The 20,302-nt window shown below is 32.3% G+C and overlaps 2 protein-coding genes, 1 long non-coding RNA gene and 1 other non-coding gene across 5 annotated transcripts; 1 reads left to right on the top strand and 3 right to left on the bottom strand.

Annotated features, from left to right (window-relative positions):
• Positions 1–298: 298 nt before the first annotated feature.
• LOC117161510 (protein maelstrom) lies at positions 299–4,239 on the bottom strand. Of its 2 annotated transcripts, none has more exons than XM_076625459.1 (10): positions 3,908–4,239; positions 3,331–3,529; positions 2,857–3,240; positions 2,613–2,776; positions 2,286–2,534; positions 2,043–2,171; positions 1,898–1,940; positions 1,759–1,827; positions 634–690; positions 299–547 (listed from the first exon to the last, which is right to left on the bottom strand). In XM_076625459.1, exons 1-10 carry the CDS (start codon positions 4,175–4,177, stop codon positions 531–533), a joined length of 1,581 nt encoding a protein of 526 aa, XP_076481574.1. In that variant the 5' UTR covers positions 4,178–4,239; the 3' UTR covers positions 299–530. The 2 variants fall into 2 exon arrangements, with proteins under 2 accessions (XP_076481574.1, XP_033198984.1); XM_033343093.2 differs by having other exon boundaries at positions 3,331–3,532; positions 3,908–4,238.
• On the bottom strand, positions 991–1,182 carry LOC117161517 (U2 spliceosomal RNA). The gene has a single exon (XR_004465036.1). It is a non-coding gene; the product is annotated as a U2 spliceosomal RNA (small nuclear RNA).
• Positions 3,513–5,462, top strand: LOC143303747 (uncharacterized). Its single transcript, XR_013060348.1, has 2 exons — positions 3,513–3,763; positions 3,838–5,462. It is a non-coding gene; the product is annotated as an uncharacterized LOC143303747 (long non-coding RNA).
• An 8,600-nt stretch (positions 5,463–14,062) lies between these two features.
• LOC117161513 (uncharacterized) lies at positions 14,063–20,257 on the bottom strand. Its single transcript, XM_033343096.2, has 5 exons — positions 19,231–20,257; positions 18,367–18,564; positions 16,291–16,499; positions 15,245–15,385; positions 14,063–14,374 (listed from the first exon to the last, which is right to left on the bottom strand). The coding sequence occupies exons 1-5, from the start codon at positions 19,346–19,348 to the stop codon at positions 14,357–14,359; spliced, it is 684 nt and encodes a 227-aa protein (XP_033198987.1). The 5' UTR covers positions 19,349–20,257; the 3' UTR covers positions 14,063–14,356.
• Between the last annotated feature and the right edge of the window lie 45 nt (positions 20,258–20,302).

The following is a 20,302-nucleotide window of genomic DNA, read 5'->3' as shown; positions in this document are numbered from 1 at the left end:
CGAAATGTATGAGTCAGCCATGCACGCAAAGAATGTACGAATCAGCCACTTGTAAGAAGTAAGACTAATTCCACGAAATATATTATCATTTATGGAAACCCTCGCATTCTTGGATAACTTTAACCTTTCTTGAATAAAATTTATACATAGTCTAAGATATATCCAAAACACAACGGCATGAAAACAGAACGAGAATTAAAATCACAAAAACTTTTATAAAGCAGTTTAGCATTCTAAATCTTGTAATAACAAAATTACAAATTATTTTGAGATTCAAGGTTTAGATAATAAAATTCACTTTCATTAAAAATTAATCGTATATTTTCTTTATGAACTTTGGTAACAGATCGTGTCTTTATCTTTCATCTTTTTTTATGTCTAAGTTTGTAACAAAATATTGTTCTTTTTTCATAAAACAAATTACACACAAGTTATGTAAGTCTTATTTGTAAGAGTGTATTTCAAAGATTCCATACGAATTTGTTGTCACAGAAAAAGTCCAATCTCTTTCGTACCAAAAGCTATTTGTCCTAACAATTTCCACGTCCTGCATACAAATGTAAAGTAAAACTTATTATAAAATCTTCAAACATAATTGTATATTAAGATTCAATTTAATATATAAAATTTTACCTCTGCCCAAAGGCAGCTTGAACCTTGTAGTATCTTTTTTAACTGTACCTCGTCCTCCTATATTGAAACAAATAAAAATTAAAAAATTAGAAATACTTCACATAAATTGTACCATACAACCCGTTAAAAGTAAAGAAAAATATTTTTACACAAAATATTAATATGTTTTATTATAATATATTTTACTGAAATTATTTGTGCACTATTTTTCTTAAGTTACTATAATTAACTTTCACATTTTGTAGATAGAAAGGCACTACAATTAAACAAGTATTACCTTATATCTTACTCAGAAAAATAATGTTCAAAATAACGTTCAAAGCAATAAATTCAAAAGTCGCTTTATGTTTTTAAATAAATTATCAAGCCAATCCTAGCGGCACTGCAATGCTAGGCTGACTCACGACAGAGGTGGAGCAAGCACCAACCCTCCGTCAGATTCCAAAAATCAGTTTAATATTCTGACTTCCCAATGGGAAGTGTATCAGATATTAAGCTGATAAGAACAGATACTACACTTTGATCTTAGCCATAAGGCCGAGAAGCGATACCAATTCTGATTTTCTTTCCGAATATAACATCTGTATCTCCTAAATTTCCTAGCGAGAAATGGTACTCTAAAGAAACCACCTAGCGGTGGGGTTTTCAACTACTTTTATTTATGTATAGGGTGTAAGATAAGCATACGTCACGGTTCATAAAACTGATTCTGTCGTTGATTTAAGAGAGATTATGTAAATAAAGATATTGCATATCATAAATTTTTGGAAATTTTAAGGGAAAGTCAATTATGTGGTATTTTTATCTAATTAATTTTCACCGAATAAACTGGTAATACGGAAATAATCTGATATTTTTCTTACACTCTATACACAAAGTAGAATAGTTGGACACCCTAACCTAACCCTAGCCAAACTGTAACCTCACCATTAAGGGTAAGTGATGTCTCAAGGCTACCGTGTACAAAGTATACATTTTCATTGACACTTTCTTTATACTCGTTATAATTTTTTTGTTTGTTGTATACATTATAGCTTTTTAACTCTTCTTTGAAATATAGGTAATTGGAAATTCATAAAATATATTTAAAAAGAAAAAAATAATCTCTAGAAATTAATGTCTCACCAATTGGTGGAAAATTGGTAACATCGTTAAGAAGCTCGAAGCCTTCCTGTGTTCCACTAAGAGCTTTAGCTAAAATATTATAAAATATTTAGTTAAATCGTACAAAATCGATGTAAGTAGGACACAAAAATATACTTACCCATTGTTTTAGGTGCACGCAATGGTCGCATTGGCAAATTTAGCTAAAAGTTCGAGAAATAAATTATTTTCAAATTGTATACTTTGTACATTCTAATTAACTGCTTGGAAGTTTAGCCGTGACGGTTTGAAACACTTGTACTTACAGCTGCAGTGTTGGATTTGGATGTATTAGCTTTAGCATGATCAACTATGACCACTTTATTCTCCATTCGTCTATTTTTCTCTTCTTCGTAAGATCGTGTAGATACCTTATCCCTATACTCTTTGGATACCTAATTATATTGAAAAAATTTTATACTTGTCAGAATATGAAACAATATCACCCTCTCTCTCTCTCTTTTTCTCACATAATTTTATATACTAAAAATCAATAATTTATTACTCACTCCATTCATATCAGCAATTACTACCCTGTTTTCCAGTATTTTTAAAGTCTTCATCTTCAGATCAATGTTATCAGTTCTTCCGCTAGCAGTATCTTGTCTATTAATGTCGAAGGAATTCTTGTATGGGCAATGCACACCTTCGATCATTTTAACATTCAGGTATTCACAGCAATAATCACATATCGTCATACCCCATCTTGTTATTATGGATTTACTGCAGTACTGAGCTACATCTACAATTTTATGGAACTATATGGAAATCAAAATAAGCTGTTATTAAGGGTATTATATAGTATTAATGATTAGAAGTATTTTTTGTATGCATACTTCACACTCGAAGCCACGCATAGTGGATAAGTAGTCTTTTGCAAATTCCGTTTCGGCAAGAACAAGAGGAATGCCACGTTCGTCTACGCTCTTTACAGCAGCATTTCGTAGTTCTCCAAACAGTGCTTCTATTGAATAGATTAGATAGTCGTCAACAGATTGACCTAAAATACAATTACTAATTAAAAATGTTGCCAAAATTTTGTATTATCTTCTGTAAGCTGTTATAAATATCTATAGTTACCACTTGCTTCATTCAATCTCTGTAGCAGTGATTCCACAATAGGATATGAGTTTTTCAGAGTGAACAATGGAGGATACCTTCTCCCAGTCTTATTACGTTCCATAAATTTGGAGAACTTATCATACATAAGTGCAAAGTCATATTCCCCATCATCTAATTCTATAGGGATTTGGTGTGTTTCCTGACTAGTTTCTAGTGCATCTCTTTTCCATCCTAAAGGTATTTTTACCTTTAATATTTCATGGTATACGTTTTGAATACCATGTAGTATACTAAATTCTGCAATTGCAAATTCTGCAGGACAAAAGTCATACTTGTTAATTCCTATGTCTCTTCTATAAAACCAATTGACATGTATAAATATGAATTTTAAATTTTTCAAGTCTGTAACAAATGACAATATTAAATGTTAAATAATTAATCAATATCTTAAAAGTTCTTATTAGAAAAGAAGATTTAATTTGGAATACTTACTATCATGTCTTACACCTACACCAACTATAGATTCTATGTATTGAAGCATGTTTTGATGAAATTCCTCCTGTCTCTTTTGCTCTAACTCTAACTCAGCTACACTTTCACCAATTGTAGTTCTGTTACCTACTGTCATTTGAGCTTTAATCTTGTTGTCTTTTGCTCTAGACTTATAAATTCCCTTTTCATGTGGAGGAAGCTTCTATGATAACATAGAATTATACAAAATACTGTAATTTCCACTAAAAAATTTTATCAACAAATAACTATTAAAAATCATTAATATCACATATTCTCTTGCATATCACTTTATACATAGGGACATAAAAAAATTAGTTTGAGAAATTTCTCAGTCAGTTATTCTACTGTTAAAATGACCTTTGTATGTTAACACAAACATTTACATTCAAATTCTTCTAAATGTTCATATTATGTAAGTATTTTAAATAATGATATATATTTTTAAATTAGAATTATTTATTAAATTGGAATGTTTTTTATTCAAAGAATGGTACGTGGTCAGTTAAATTATTGAAATAAATTATTAAATAAATAGCCGAAATATGAAATATATCACCTTCCAGTCTTCGCTACAAAGCGATGAAAGTTCTTTCATATTTCTTGGGACAGATATGCCACGCTTCTGTTGCTCTTTTGCCCAGTCAAGAGCAAAGAAATAAAATGCATTTTTTGACATATTGTATATAATGCTCAACAATCCACATTCGACGGAGAACCGGGAAGAACTGTTCCTTTGTTTGATTTTACATCGCATAGAGCTGACATTTGTTGGCAGTGCCATCTTCAATACTGAGGAATTAAAATAATTCGAAATACGAATTACCATCACACGTTGTTTGATTATTAATTATAAATTATGGAATTTTTATATTATATGAATATTGGATAGGACATATATTGACAGGTTGGAGGCAAAGAATATGAAAAATATTAATATTATTAATATATTGTATAATATACATATTAGTTATGAAATTATAATATATACAGATTTATTGAGAATTAATAGTGAAATTATAATATATAATCCTTATATATTGAGATTTAGATAATAATCTTTTTCAAAGATAATTTTAATTTATTATTGTGAGAATATGAAGCAGTTCTTTCATTTTTAAGTTATTATACAATAATATATTGACAATAGTATTAATTAGAATTATGCTATCGACAATTCATAACGTATAAATATATATATAGAAATAATTACTATCAGTAAATAAATATTACATATAAATAATAATAGTTGATGAAAATTAACTACATGAGTGAATAATGTAATAAAAACGAAGTTAGAGTTACATATACTTATAACTGTATATAACTGTATATGTATACATACAGTCGATCTCGAAAATATTCGGGCACTAGTATAACTTTGACTTCTATGTTCTATGTCTGAAATAAATACACATAAAAAACAAAAATATTTTGTAATCTATTGAGGTATAGTATGTTTAGATGTCAGAAACTAAAGAACTTTTGACTTCAAACAAACCGTTATTTAAGTATTAGAAGAAATGTCAGAACAAAGTGAATTTTCATCCCACAAAAATATTCGGACACCTTATAAATTATTGTTAAAAATACTAAAGTGGTAATTTTTTTAAAAAACTTGATGTTTTACCCGATACCCCATTTGTTCAATAATATGTCTCAAGCAGTTTAATATGTTGAAGATTAATGTTTAATTGTTGGAATACAACGATATCAATCGCATGCAGATAAGGTGATTGATCGTACGGATTCTTCCGTTCGTTGCCCAGCGCCATCCCCACTAGCGTGCGTTCGTGAGATGCACCACGGCACCAAGTGCATGCTTTTTCAAAAAACGCCGGAAGAAACGTGAGGATATGGATGGAACATTCTAGATGGGCAAGTCGAGAAGCTATTACTAGGTTCTGTGCCGCATGTGACGCCATACAGACACCCACACAGGTCACACTCATTACTGCATAGAGAGTGGGGCTCTAAACCTTTTCAAGGGCCATGGGTCACTAAGCCAGTTAGTCTGTGAATAACTAGCCAACTGTCTACATTCTAGAACGCACATTTACAATTCGTGTAACAATTGTTTAATAAATATCACATTATATTATTTCAAACACAAACATTGTGTTTTCCACAGATTATTAATCTTAATCCCAAGATTAAAATCTAACATTAATTAATAATCGATACTGCATTTTTTTCCTCCTCTAAATGAATTTATACGAAATTTCCCTTTAGCGTCTATTGTTGCTCCTGCCAATATACCAATATGTCCAATATTCTTGCAAATTAAAAATGCGCCTTTCTTCGGTTTATCTCGTAATGCTCAGGCAATAGTACATAATTAATTAATAAATATTTTATTTTCGATAAATTACAAATCATCTAATTTTTTATTTCTGATATCTGTGAACTGTATCGTAATATTTTATGTTATACGCTTTTACGACATTGTATGTAAATAGCAAAAAAAGAATATACTGATTTATTAACTGAGTACTGAAACATAAATCGAAGATAAATGAATTTAAAATTTGTGAGAATACTTCAGTACCGATAAATTTTCTTTGTTGAAATTATATTAGCTGCATGTTTATTTTCTTTACATTTCAGTCTAACGTATGGATCTCTTTAGTTGGAACAGAGTATGCTAACTCTCGAAAGCATATTAGGTATCTTTTCTAGGAATTTGGCGACTACCATATCAGTGCGCGCTCGACTTGTCGGCGATCTCTCTTCTCACTTTTCTTAAACCGAAATTCGCTGCGTAAGCTGTGGCGCCGGGGTCAGTTTAGAGTCGAAACTCGAAGCAGCCAGACGTTTGTTTTTGTTATTATTACTTCGTGATGGGTGTTGTCTTCTGCAATGTAATAGCAAAGTGGAATTTCCTGGTAGTACTGTTATAGACATTTTTTTAGTGCTGGAACCGACGCTATTTTTTAATTAACGTACGTTTCTACTCAATAATTTATTACAATCTTCTGTAACCTATTATTTGATTATCTTTGTTGCGTTACCATGTTTTTGGTTGTCACATTTGCCGGTAGCTTGTATAATGAACTTTCAAAAAACAATTTGACCTTGACCATTGTTTCACTTTTATACAATTTGTTCTTTTAATACATTTATTCTATTGTTTTGGTCTTTCGTTGTTGAGATTACCAGCAGATTACGAGGAAACTTAGGAAACATTAGAAGGACGCCACGAAATTAACAAACATGGCGCGGAATGAAAAAGGATGGAAGGTGATCGGCGATGAATTCAACAAGTTCTCGTGGAGATTTGGTAACATTTGATTCATTTTAATAGAGACAAAGTCATTTACATGTTTGCTTTCTAATATTATTGAACAATTGGTAACGTTTATTTAGTATTCGATCAGTATACATTTTTAACGAACAATTCATAATCTTAACATAATTGATACGTAATAGAACGAAATTCTAAATTAATTTTGTGGTTCATTACGAATACTAAGATGGACATATTTTGCGCATCGCGTCTTTTTCGTATTACGCAGCTTTGTTTAACCGTAAAAAAGAGCGCGCCATATTTTATCGGTATAAACTATGTTCGAAACTATAATGGCGAACATTCACTGTATGATTTTTACAAATCAATTATATTATGAAATCGTAAACATTTAACAATTATTTAACAATATTAATAATATTTTTAATGTATTAATTAAATATTTGGTGTTGTTAATATAGTAGTAATATTTTCATGAACAAACTCTCGGAGTTGTTGGAAGAAAAAGAGATATGAAAAAAATATATTGCTTCTTTTCTTTAACCCCTACCCGTTAATAAAGTTTTTCTTTCAGAGAATTTTTGTGATCGCGCGCAATGCGGTCGTTAGAGTCAGTGTTTGTTGCCTTATATTATTTTCAATATTCTTTAGAGCACATAGCTCTCATTAAATTTCATCATAATAATCATACAAGAAATTAGAGTCAGTGTTCGCCGATTGTTATTTGAACGGGCGCGGTAATATGTAGTTTCTTATTTTTCTTTTTTTTTATGAATCCTTTTTTTCAAACGTTCGTTTTCGATGGTAGAGTGGCTGGTCTCGTAAGAGGATAAAGCCTCTCTTGGAGTCCAAGAACGTAAGTATTTTTGTATACTATACTTTAATTTATTTTATTATTCGTATTTTAATTGATTTATTATTAGTTTCTGTTGAGATAGAATATTAAAGTTTCAATATTAAAATATACAATAGAATTGTTTAACATGGTTTAGCAATCATTAGATTCTTATCATTTTTAGATTTTAAATTTTTATTTTAGTTTTACAATATTTAGGTTTTAATTGTAATCAGTCTTTATAAGAATTTCAATTCTTATTATCAGAACTTAGAACTTGTATAGAGTTCTATCTTTCATCATTTTGAACTTTTTAAACAATAAGCAGTATATATTTCAGAACAGACTATAATTTTTCACGCGTTTTGTTATAGGTTTTTCACTTTTTCCTGTTCATTGGGAAGGATGGAGTGGTGCTTTGCAACTAAGCATGTAAGAATCTTTGTATATTTTATCCCAATTAATTTTATTCTTCGTATTTTGCTGTATTTACATATTTATTAAAGGATAAGGTCAGATTTTTAATTTTAATATTAGAGTATTTTTTATTATTAAAATTTCAAGTTTTCATAGAGTGCCACATTTCATTATCTTAAATTTTTTGAACAATCATCATTGTGTGTTCCAGAACTAATTATAATAATTCATTTTTTGTTAAAGGTTTTTCACTCCTCCCTCTTCTTGTTCCATCAAAAGGACCTAGTAGTGCTTCAAAAGTTGAGAATGTAAGTATCTACCTTTGTATTTTAAATTTAATTTTATTCCTTGCGTTTATTATTACTAATTAAAAAATACAACTTCATCAAAAATTTGACAAATTTAAACTCATTCTTGAATGGAATAGTGTTATTAGAATTTCATGAAATTCATTATTTCAAATTTTTTAAATAATTAACGCTGTCTTTAAGAAGAAATTATAATACAGATATTTGTTAAAACTTTGTTACAAATTTCTTCCAGATTTCGTTTTTTTGATTTAATGGTGGTTTCACGATGACTTTCCTTGGTTCACAACGATATAAAGGACAACATTCTTTGCATGTAATTGTAAGTTGCATGTATTTATGTTCCTCTAGTCACTCAATCATGTCGTAGGATGAAAGGTCCGAATCGACACGGGTAAATGGTTGTATTACGTAGAATTTTTGACGAGCATAGTGACCACGGGTATTTATTATACCCGCGAGTAGTAACATTTTCTTATCTGTGTTTTATATATTAGTTCAGGATATATCTTCTTGCACGTCGCTTTTTTTATATTAATAATAATGTCATTGACGATTGAAATATTATATTATTACATAACATTAATATAATGATATTAATTGATACAAACAGTATTATATCAAGCATTAATTTAAATATTTGCAAAAGCCAAATATACATATATAAATGAAATGTGAATATTTGAATAAATAATATGTATTGAAATGACTTGGTTAAATATTTCCTTGCAGAGAAATCGAATACCCTCCGATTTCGTTGCATGAAAAATTCCAATTATTGCATAATGATAGTGACAATAATAAATTTTTTTCATTTCATCTTGTGTTCTCTGAACATAATATTCTAAAGAATTTAATTGTTTGTCTTTCATATTTGAATTTAAGTATTAATTAGAAAAATATAAAGATATTAATGTTCAATTCGTACCGTACAAAGATGTATTCAATTTCTTGTGCAAGAAGAAACTTCGCGACTGGCAGATTTCGGAATCAAAGCTACAAATTCTGAACATTGCTTTTGTGCTTTCGAAAATATGCTTTGACAAAGGGACTGCCTGAGGCTTGCATTAACATGTAATTTAGAGTCAGTTATTAAACAAACTTCTTATTGTTAATATTTTGTTTTAATACGAATTAGAATTATTAGAAATATATTAGAAAATTAGAATTTTAATAATTAATTAAAATATAAAGTCAGTTATTTGAGTGAATCATTAAGTTGTATTGGTCTTGTTTGTGTTTTCTATAAATAATTTCAGTATTAGAATTGTTGTAATTTATTAAATTGGCCAAAATAGAAAATACAGTGATAGTAACTTGAGATAAAATTCGAAGATGCAGAATGCAGAAAGATTAGCCTGTTAAATACAAAACAGACGTACTAATAATTTTTTTAGTTAGGATTTTCAGGTTTGATCTTTTCCGTATCATTGCCAGGATCTCGCTCACGTGTCCAGGTGCTACTTGGGTGGGAGAAAGGCAATGGGTACGATGACCATTTATAAAATGATAATGTTTGAGCGACTGACGACGCGTTAGTGTATCGTGCACGACGTACTTTCCACATTGTGTGTGTGTTGTTAGGCTGTGGAATTGCGTCGTTTCAATTATTTCGTACATTATAAATTTAAATAATAACAAAATAAATCTACACAAATATTATTTCAATCACAAATTGTAGAAACAGACTCCCTGTTAAATATGGAACTGTAGATAGCAATATTATTAATTTTGTCATCAAATTCTAATAAATCATACCAGATTTCGTATCATTTAATATTTTTTTGAGAAATAGACACACTCTTTGTTTTTTATTCTTTCATTTTTATTGTGTTTGCACGCAATGGTCTCTAGCCTTCGTCAGTCGATTTCAGGAAAACGGTACGTACCTTAGAGTGTGCATGGTGTGTGTTAAGCTCGGGTGTCGGAGGCGTCCCGGGACGTCCTCTCTAGTGTAGGACCTTTGCGCCCGAGCGTTTGCCTGAGAACCGTGGAGCGTGTGTGTTGGTGTGCCTGTTTTGCCATTTTTTAAATATAGCGCTAGGTAGGATAGGTAGTATACTTTCTGGTGTGTCTGTTATAACTATAAGTAGGTAGGGCCGGGCAGGTTGGCACAGTCTCTGGTCGGGTAGGCGCGTTTTCGCGTGACCAACCTGTTTCTGGAAATTTATTTGAAGAATCGACGGTGAAACTGGCACGAGCAGAGCATGCTCTCGTCTCTGGTTTTGCCTATCGATTTTTCGAATTTCGCGGTCGCGGTCGCGAATGGGCTCGAAACGAACGTTTATCGCTCGAGCACGCACATACGAGTGGGCAACGATCACGGCCGTGATCGTTGGCCAGTCCATGCGCACTTCAATCAGCTTCCGCGGTTTATATTTTTATTTCACCTTTATAAGTTTTTTTTTGTTTGCGATTTAGAAGTCTCGAGCTTAGATTTAAGTTTCAGCGGGCATTGCGCTCGAAGAAAGAAGAGGAGGCTATAAGCCGAAGAGGCCCGGCAAACTGCCACTCAAGAGGGCAACTACCAATGGCTTCCCATCCTCTGGGTCATCCAGAGCATGGGAAGTCATTAATGTTACTACTTTGTCACTATGCTCGCTTTTACCATCTGTAGTTGTAGTTGTAGTATTTTCTTTCTTGACCGATGTACATGTCGGTCCATCACCATATTGGGCAAATTGTGACTTTTCTCATTAGTGTTGCGAGAGATTGATTACAATTGAGTCAGAGTTGCGGGAAAGTTTCGCGGCTTTCTATTAGCGTCACGAGAGACTGATTACGGTTTGAATTAGAGTTGCGAGATGACGATAATCGTGTTTGTTTTAGTGTTGCGGGTTATCACATCGCGATTGTCTTTAGTAATTTTGATTTTGAGTTGTTAGAACTGTTTACAGAGTAATATACGTTAGAGTTTATCTTGTTACCTGTCGTTTAAAGCTAAATTTAGAAACGCTAACTTCTCATTAATTTTATAGCATTGCAATTAGTATGTAGCATTCACGTATGGAAATTAACTTTATTTTTGTTTTAAGAATTAGTGTTGCGGACTCCCATCGCGATTATTTTGATTAATCTTTTAATTTGAGTTGCGTTGACAAATGACCGCGTTCTTCGAAGTAGTGTTGCGCCTGTATCATGCCCAATCTTCTTCCACTGGACTGTGGAAACACGATCCTGCATGATCCGATGCAGTTACGCCAGCAGTCTTACAGATGGCTGCACTGGATGTCTCGTTTTTAGCGTTGCGAATATTTAAACACCTGAGTGCATAGGTTAATAGCTATTAGTGTTGCGCAAATAAATAATTCACGCGGGAATCTTCTATCTTTTTTTCTTTTTTTTTGTCAATAGTAGATTGATTAACATTGAAAATGTAATAAAGCACTCGTAAGTTACGTGTAATAAATTTGAGTTGCGAAATACATAGAATTCACGTTCCACTCACGGTTTGCTCGGGTTTATATCGAGTGGATACCCTTTGATAGCCCGTTTGGCTGGTAGAGTCATTTCTTTTTCAGTGTTCTTTATTTAGAGTTTTTTTTATTATTTAATTTGTACTTTACAATTTGTCCAGCTGGACATTTGGTAAATTTTTCTAATTTTATTGCTAAATAACATGTGGATGGATACCATCTTCGAGTTTGTTTATTTTATTTCTTTAGTGAAATCAGTGGGGTGTTTTCTTTTTAGTCTTCTTTTTATGTGGGTTTTGCTCGTTTCAACAGCCAGCTGGTTTGAATGTGTTGTCATTCTTTCTTTGTATTTTTGTGCGTATCTGTTGATTTCTTCTTTGACCCTTGGTATTTTTAGGTCTTTGTGTATATCCTTGTTTCTGATATACCATGGGGCGTTGACTATTATTTTGAGTATTTTCGACCGTAACGACTCTAGATGCATGATAAGTGTCCAAGATTTTGTACAGCAGTCCTTGCCCCTTCCCCATCCTCCAATCGCTTCACTACAACTAGATATTTGTATAAATAGGGCTCATGAAAACATTTTACGATGCAGATGAAATAAGATTTTCGATAAGGTAGAGATTTTTGAAATTTGTAGGTAGGATACTTTTAAGTTAGATTTATGGTTAGGTAGGGTATTTTTAAATAAGTGCTTACTATTTGTATCAACGGTTAATATATAAGTAAGATATAAGTTATAAGTAAGATTTAATTAAGTGCATGCATAATTTAAGAGTGGTATTTTAGTAGATAAAGTAGCGTAAAGTAGATAAGTCGTATAATTCTATATAAGGCGTATATCGCGATTCAAAATTATTTTTAAGAGTCTTATTTCCGATCTTCGTTTCACCATTAACTCGTATATCGAAGATAAAAAAGAACAACATCAATTTCTTTTCCTTCCATAAACCAAAAAAAGCAATTAGAAACTCATAAAAAAGATTCTTGTTATCGACTGTTAAACTGTTCCACTTTATCTTTTCATACAGAATTACTTCCTTGCCGACTATATCACGGTTACTGGCACATTCTGCATATGTCAGGTGTCGCTTCAGGGAAGCTACAGCTTCAAGTCTTGCCTTTCCACGGGCGTCGCTATTCGATAAAAATACATTTTATATTACGACTATAATGATTAATTTACTCGTTTAATTTAGGAAAAATTGAAAAATGAACAACTCTCTTTTAAAAGTGTATAATGTCTTTTAACAAATTTTAAGTATAACTTATCAGAAAATAGGTTTTATTTCACATTTACGTAAAATTTCATTTTAACTTCTTCCCACTTAATTCTACCAAGGTCTCCGCTGTGTCAATAGTCCCAGAGCTCGAAAACTTGAATTCGACCCTGTGTAATGTGTATACCTCCATAGAGCACAATAGGTTAATTTACCTCCTTCGCTTCATCCTGGAACCCAATACCATCAACAGAATTCGTGCAACTCAACGAACGTCTTATCTGAAAATGCCATCGAGCGCAATTTCTCGACGCCATCTTCTGCATGTTCTTCCTGCCATCAGAATACAATTTAAGTTCATTCGACATGATCGTCGTTACGGTCGTGTCAAATTTCCTGTCGTTCATCAGACCTCGTACGTTGCACAGGCTCTTCCATCGAGATCCCAATTTCTGATCTGCATTTTCGTCTCGAGCAACGTCGTTAAGAGGAATACTAAACGTCCTGATAGAAAGCGTATCGCGCGTTTTCAGGCTTGCACATCCCTTTCTAGGACGCTCATATGGTTGCCTGTAAATGGCCCGCTTCCGAGGGCCATTTTCTCAGTTTAGCTCGCGTGACGCTTTGTCGAACGCCTTAATGGAATATCGAGGAGCAATAGCGGGTTAGACAATGGGCTTCTGGCGTGTATGAGACGCGTCAACTGCTTCGTGAAATCCTTCTGCTAAGTTTAGAGGTTAGGTACGATTATTCGAATGCCTTAACGATCACGCTGACGTTCAGATACACGTTAGAACGTCCTAAGCATTGCTAATGATCATTTTGATCGCGTGTATGATCTTTTCTTTCTTTTGATTTCTTCAGATCAAGACCCATTGAATATTTATTTGAATATTTCATTTGAATTCTAGAAATTGAATGGTTCTTCAAACACGAGACAGACCATGACTCATTGAATACTTATTTTAATTTTTCCTCTTAGTTTCGGAATAAAAAGTGAATATTGTTTGATAGAAAGTACGTACAATAGTTTGATGATTGTTATTGTTAATCGCAGCGTAACTATAAAAAGCATTACAAGGCAAGGCATTTCTTTACGTAGACTGACGTTACAATTAAACTTCTACTATGCACAATGTGTGTATATTTCTGTATATTTCTAAACAAACAAGTACAAAGTAACAATGTCTAATCTAAATACATAAGACTCCTCCAAATCGTTACAATATTTTTAAAGTAACGTATATGTATTTCAATTTTTATCCCATTACACATGAACCAGAGATTTTTTCACTGTAAACCATAAATGGTAAAAAAAAAAATGAAATTATAATAGTTGCTTTTTTTCGAAAAAAAAAGAAAAAAAAGAAGAAGAAATAATTTAGGTGAAAATGTAGGTTTCTGTGATTGTCATCGGTTGAACGGAAGTACGAGTAATTTACACAATTCTCTTACATTTATACGAAAGAATTACATTTGTATGCTGCTTCGATTCGAATTGGAAATTACTGGATGAAGTCTACTTGCCGGCGGGCCATGCAACGGCACAGCAAGAATCCTAGTTATCTCCCCAACCTAACCTAAAACGGTAAAAGAGACATTTGTGTAAATTTGTTATTAAAATCGTGGCTGTGCTTCAGCGAATTCTTTCACGCAAAAAATTATTATACAGGAAAGAAACGATATTGGAATAATGGCACTTTTTATTTATCCTTCTTCTTTTTCCTTTATCTGCTTTATATTAACCATTTCTAGGTTATAAGAAGCGCTCAACTATAGACATAGCATAATTGTATTAAGTTTAGGTTAGGTTTCAACTGAATTCAGATTTAAGGTAGAATTCGAATTGAATTTAATTCAGATTAAGTTTGATAATTTAAGTTACTTTTCGCTAGATTTCGATCGAACTTAGTTTGATAATTTAGGTTAACTTTAAATTGAATTTATTCTGGATTTAGATTAGTTTTGGATTGAACTGATTTAGCTTAGAGACAGGTTTGAATCGAATTTCATTTAAATTTGGGTTAGATTTGCATTGAATATGTTTCACGTCTAACTTAGATTAAAATTAAGTTTAGCATCGACTCGGTTTAGGTTAGGTCTGAATTTAGTTTATTCTTAGACTATGTTTCAGTAAAACTCGTTTTAAATTTAAGTTAGCTTCGAATCCTCCACAATATTATATTTGGATTCTCTCAAATATATTACCATCTTTTCAATCTACTGAAAGAACCTTTTATCTCTACCACATTCTTAACCACAATTTTCTTTCCATCAAATAAGAAAGAAAAGCTGATCTCTTCACGAAAATTTCTCCTCTCTCATATATATCTATTTGATTTCTCATCAAAAATAAATTCTCCCGTTAGATGAAGAAGAATCACGTTTGAGATTGCTTGCAAGATCGTTATTAATCTTTTCTAAACCTTAAGAAAGTTTCTGTTTCTTACGTTGTCCGTGTTCTCGACGGATAGCCTGGCGGATTCCATTTCGCACGATCGATTTTCATTCAGCTGCAGTTGCTCGGGGGCCTCGGTAATTAATTCGTTGAATCTGGCGGCCACTTGCTTCCATTTCACCAGATCGGCCGGCTGTAACAGCAAAACGATCGATCAGTCGCGTTAAAATCCTTGTCGATCTGCATCGTGATTCGTTTCGTGGCTGTTTCTGTTCTTTGGGTTAAACCGAATCAACGATCCATTCCGCTCGAAGGGATCTCAAGAATTGCACAGCCTCGAAAAAATTGCGAATACGCTGTAACAAAGCAGCGTTATATACGTGTATATCTATATATATATTCACAAAGAGGAAGCTGACACCGGTTTCGATTGGGCCAGTTAACGTCATATACGTAACATAAGATGCCCCGTAAAAATATAAATGTGCATAAACATGCACAGTCTGCTCTCAACACTGGAACCTACCACACCAGTGAAAACGACTGGGTTTACAATTTTATAAATGTGCCAACGCTCATTTAGGGATCATGGTCCCAGTTGGGTTAATAGTACCAAAAATGTACTGCATAACATGGAATTCCCTAGTGTTTTAGTGCAGTAGTTCTAGTGTTGATAATTAAATTTAAAAAAAATGTGAATTTGCATAAACATGCACAGTCTGTTCTCAACACTGGAACCTATCACACCAGTGAAAACGACTGGGTTTACAATTTTATAAATGTGCCAACGCTCATTTAGGGATCATGGTCCTAGTTGGGTAAATAGTACCAAAAATGCACTGCATAACATGGAATTCCCTAGTGTTTTAGTGCAGTAGTTCTAGTGTTGATAATTAAATTTAAAAAAAAATATGAATTTGCATGAACATCCATAGTCTAGCCTTAACAATGTAGTCAAACAATGGAAACGAATCTAACCTTGTAAATCATAGTTTCGATAATTTAACAAATTTAGGGAAATCGTAAAATAGAATCTGATCTTTACGTAGTATAACAATTTTGATTTCTATTCATTCGATTGTGTCGAGAATGATTTACCGTCAAAGTAAAAAAGACTGGAAGAAGTGCGATTGGAAGCGGTGATCCACGAAGCTCTGATCTTTCGGATGGAGGGCCAGAGAGTGTCAAGTGTCTGAGTAAATCAAGAAGGCCGGCTAGAAGCTCTCCGTGACGACCACCGACGTCTTGTCGTATCAATCCTAGTGCATCCTTGGCGATCATGTGCGCAGTCACTCCGGGATTATCAGCTGTTTTACGAAAAATTATTATTCAGTCATTGGTTCTTTTTATTTCGATGCTCGTATGCAGATAAATACCTTTATATGCGAAGAAAAGGAATTATGAATTTTTATTTATTTATTTTCTTAAATAGACAAATTTTATCTGCGAATGACCAAGTTAAGAAAAATAAAAATTAAATATTTGTACCTAACGTTGGTAACGCTCGTTCTAGTTATATTCTAGTTATATATTAGTTAGGTGGTACGCTTGAAGTTATTCACTTAGATCTTTGTATTACCAAGATATGGATTTTATAAGTTACAAATATCTTTCTCTATAAAATACGATAATCGTACATTTCAAGAAAGTAAAATTCTCAAACTAAAAAATAAAACAAAAATCATTATTTCAATTATATGTAAATAAAAGTACTGCTACAAATTACACAGAAGAGAGAAGAGGAAATGAAACGTGATATAACAATAAAATTTCGCGGATAGGCAGTTTGGTAATTCTCGTTTGTTTCTATAACGAGCGTCAGTCGGTTTTAATTACCAGCACGTATCATGTATCAGGATCTTTTATAGCGTAGAATATCGTGTCGAAACGTGGTCATTCGAAACCATGTCAGGAGGGGAACACGAGTGCATATTGTTTCCAAATATCTGCGGTTAGGTAACGCGAGGAATTATTACTTAACGCCATGATGGCTGGACTCGTTAATTTAATCGATGATTCGTATCGTTTGGCTAGATCGCAAACAGATATGCCGCGTTTCATGGATTTGTTTAAGTAAGAGTAATTTCATGTGGAAGTGAGAGGGAACATAAACATATGATATATAAATTGGTAAACCTTTTTTCTAGGGATTTTAATTTTTATTGGATATGAAGATATACTAAATATTATAACATTCATTGAGTTATTAGAGATTTTAGTTTTTATCCGACATAGACATGATTAGATTTTCTATTTTTTCTTTATGTTTCCGTAGATAACACGATCTTCTCTAGATTTCTAGGGATTTTAATTTCTATTGGACAAACAGATAGGTAGATTTCGTATCTTTCTTCAGATTTCTATAGATCTTATATTTTTCTTTAGATTCCAACAGATTCTTAATTATTTTTCAATGGATTTAATAAAAATGTTTGTCCAAATATAAAGTAAATAAATTTTTGAATTCAGAGAAAAATCGCCGCTTGAGATTTCGTGATCTTCGTAATAGGATTCCCCACCAGTTAACCTCCTTTTTTACGATGCTTAAATAGAGATCGTAACAGTTAGAAGCCAGGGTGGTTTTTAATTAAAGAAGGAAGGAAACACAAGGAAAATTCAAATATAAGAAAAAAATTGTATGCTTATGAGAATAAAACGTAAATCCTACTTCGATTAGATCTCTAAAGAATTTTCGTTGATGAAGAATAAAAACAGATTTTAATTATTTAGTATTCTTCTCTATAGGATAAAAATGTTAATTCTATGAAATTTTACTAATTAACGTATAGTTGCATTTACTATTATTCAAAGAATTTTCAATTTTTTTAATCCATTCAGTAATTAAAATACCAAAGTGCTTTTTCAAAAATTCTATCTTGTATGTTAGTGAATAATTGTATGAACTGTTATACGGAATTCTTCAATTGTTTAATTCACTTTAATAATTAGGCGAAAAATCACAATCACTTTAGAGATTTTTTCTAAAGAAACTGAAACCTCACGAAATTAGACGAAACTTCCCAAATCACTGAAGGAATGTTCAGAATCTCCTAAAATTTATTTAAAAAACAATAAACGAAAAAAAGAGAAAGAAAAAATGGCAAAATTAATTTGACTCGCAATTCCCCTGGTAATCCTTTCAATTAAAAGAAGACGTAGGACTCTTTTGTCTACCAAGAAGAAGTTGTTGAACGTGCTGAGGCATCACAGGTTTCTTCAAATGGCTTAAAAAAAGTTGCAACGCGGCTGCGCATTCCAGAGCCGCGTCGTTGTTCCCTAAATGAGGTTTCTCGCCTTTCTTCAACGAGTTCAGAATTCGTCTTCTAAGATCGCGACGACCAGCACGTCGAAATAGCCCTTCCTCTCTAGCATCTTGAAATCAGACAGAAAGCAGTTTTGTGAGTCTTTAATTAACCTAATCACGTCAGACTGCGTTACAGAAGAAAACGAAAATAAATATACAGGGTGGTTGGTAACTGGCGGTACAAGCGGAAAGGGGGTGATTCTAGGCGAAAAAAGAAGTCGAAAATATAGAATAACAATTTTTCGTTCGAGGCTTTGTTCTCGAGAAAATCCACTTTGAACTTTCGCTCGGTACGCGTGCGGTACGTTATAACGGATCCCACTGTAGATCGTTGTCTCGATGGAAAAATTAAAAAAAAAAAATTTTTATTCTATATTTTCGACTTCTTTTTTCGCGTAGAATCACCCCCTTTCCGCTTGTACCACCAGTTACCAACCAACCTGTATATATAATTTTTAATCAATTATGGTATCAAAACAGTGTTCATTATTTTAATAAAAAATTCTGTGCGTTAATAACAGCAAGAAAATGTTATGTAGCCTTTGTGATAGAATTTATGGCATTTAGCTTTAACGGTAGAATTTATGGCATTTAACTTTTATAGTAGAAGTTACGGTATTTAGCTTTTATACGGTAGAATTAACAGTATTGGAAATAAAGAATAAAGATGTATCGTTCGAATAATTACAATTTAATTAGCAGTAAATTTGCTTTGTAAATTCACAATTCCTTACGTTCTTTCAGAAAGTTGATGATCTGCTTGACTGATTGTAGTGATTTCTTCGATATTATGTCATCGTCTGTGTCCTGTCTGCGAAGAAACATTCGGTGGATGAACATTCGTAGCGCCATCTGCGATTGTGAAGGATCCTTGAAAAAGTAACTAGATACTTAACACTAGTTCGATGATTGAGAAACCAGAACTTAAAATTTGGGAACGTAATGATTCGTTATTTCGAGAGTTTTTTTTTTAGAATAATTTTCCAAGAAATTCCGACAATTACAATTTCAAAATTTTCCTATTTTTGCATCGTTTCTCCCTATAGATTATATTCTAAGTGAAATAAAATAGAAAGAGGAATGTATGGACGAGTTTCATCTACTTTCAGTTATTATTGTCAATTATTATAAAGTAAATTTATTTTTGAAATTATTCTCATTACATTGTTACGGACTGTTTTCTAATCAAAGAAGAATTTTCTAACCTGATCAAAGTGAAAATTGAGAGGAACAGGAAGACGGTTTAATAAGAAGAAAAGGTACAGCTTGTACGACGCGTGTGAAATTAGTTGGAAATACATATGCAAATATTCGTGGAACGAGAACTAGGGGCAGCTCGTATTTCACTCCAATCACTTTTGTCAACAACAGGGAAACATTGCGCGTAACATAACAATAAATAATCGGATTATTTATTATTATTTCACTTTGATGACGTCTCATATATCAGACTGAATTTCAGTTCCCCCACTTTCTTCCATATTTACTCAAATTTACAATTTGCAATGAAATCGGTCGAACGTTAAGGGAATCCATAATATTTATAATTCTTATTCAGAAAATGGCAAGAATATTTGTCATTTATTGTGTAATATACCGTCGGAATAATTTTTCTTATCAACGTTAAATATGTTAAATTTATGGTATTTTTAATAAATTCGTAGAAAGAAAGTTAAACGATTTACAAGAAATTGTCCAGAAACTGACGTACGATGAGCGAAATGTGTTTAAAAAATATCCTAATTATGGCAGGAAGACGATAGCTTTAAAACGAATATTTATTTTTTGTACAACATATAGTAATAA

The sequence above is a fragment of the Bombus vancouverensis genome, chromosome 16 (genome assembly GCF_051014615.1).
Source record: "Bombus vancouverensis nearcticus chromosome 16, iyBomVanc1_principal, whole genome shotgun sequence".
In the NCBI taxonomy this organism is placed as follows: Eukaryota; Metazoa; Arthropoda; class Insecta; order Hymenoptera; family Apidae; genus Bombus; species Bombus vancouverensis.
Note: the sequence above shows the minus strand (reverse complement) of the source record. Positions and strands in the feature narration are given on the sequence as shown.

Excerpts from the sequence above, each read along its gene's own strand:
- LOC117161510 (XM_033343093.2), bottom strand. The coding sequence starts at position 4,177 with ATGGTAATTCGTATTTCGAATTATTTTAATTCCTCAGTATTGAAGATG. Across the intron at positions 1,941-2,042 it reads CCAAATCCAACACTGCAGCT|CTAAATTTGCCAATGCGACC; the intron begins GTAAGTACAAGT and ends TCGAACTTTTAG. Across the intron at positions 1,828-1,897 it reads GCGTGCACCTAAAACAATGG|CTAAAGCTCTTAGTGGAACA; the intron begins GTAAGTATATTT and ends ATAATATTTTAG.
- LOC117161513 (XM_033343096.2), bottom strand. The coding sequence starts at position 19,348 with ATGGCGCTACGAATGTTCATCCACCGAATGTTTCTTCGCAGACAGGAC. Across the intron at positions 18,565-19,230 it reads CATCAACTTTCTGAAAGAAC|ATGCTAGAGAGGAAGGGCTA; the intron begins GTAAGGAATTGT and ends TCTGATTTCAAG. Across the intron at positions 16,500-18,366 it reads CGTTCAACAACTTCTTCTTG|CTGATAATCCCGGAGTGACT; the intron begins GTAGACAAAAGA and ends TTCGTAAAACAG.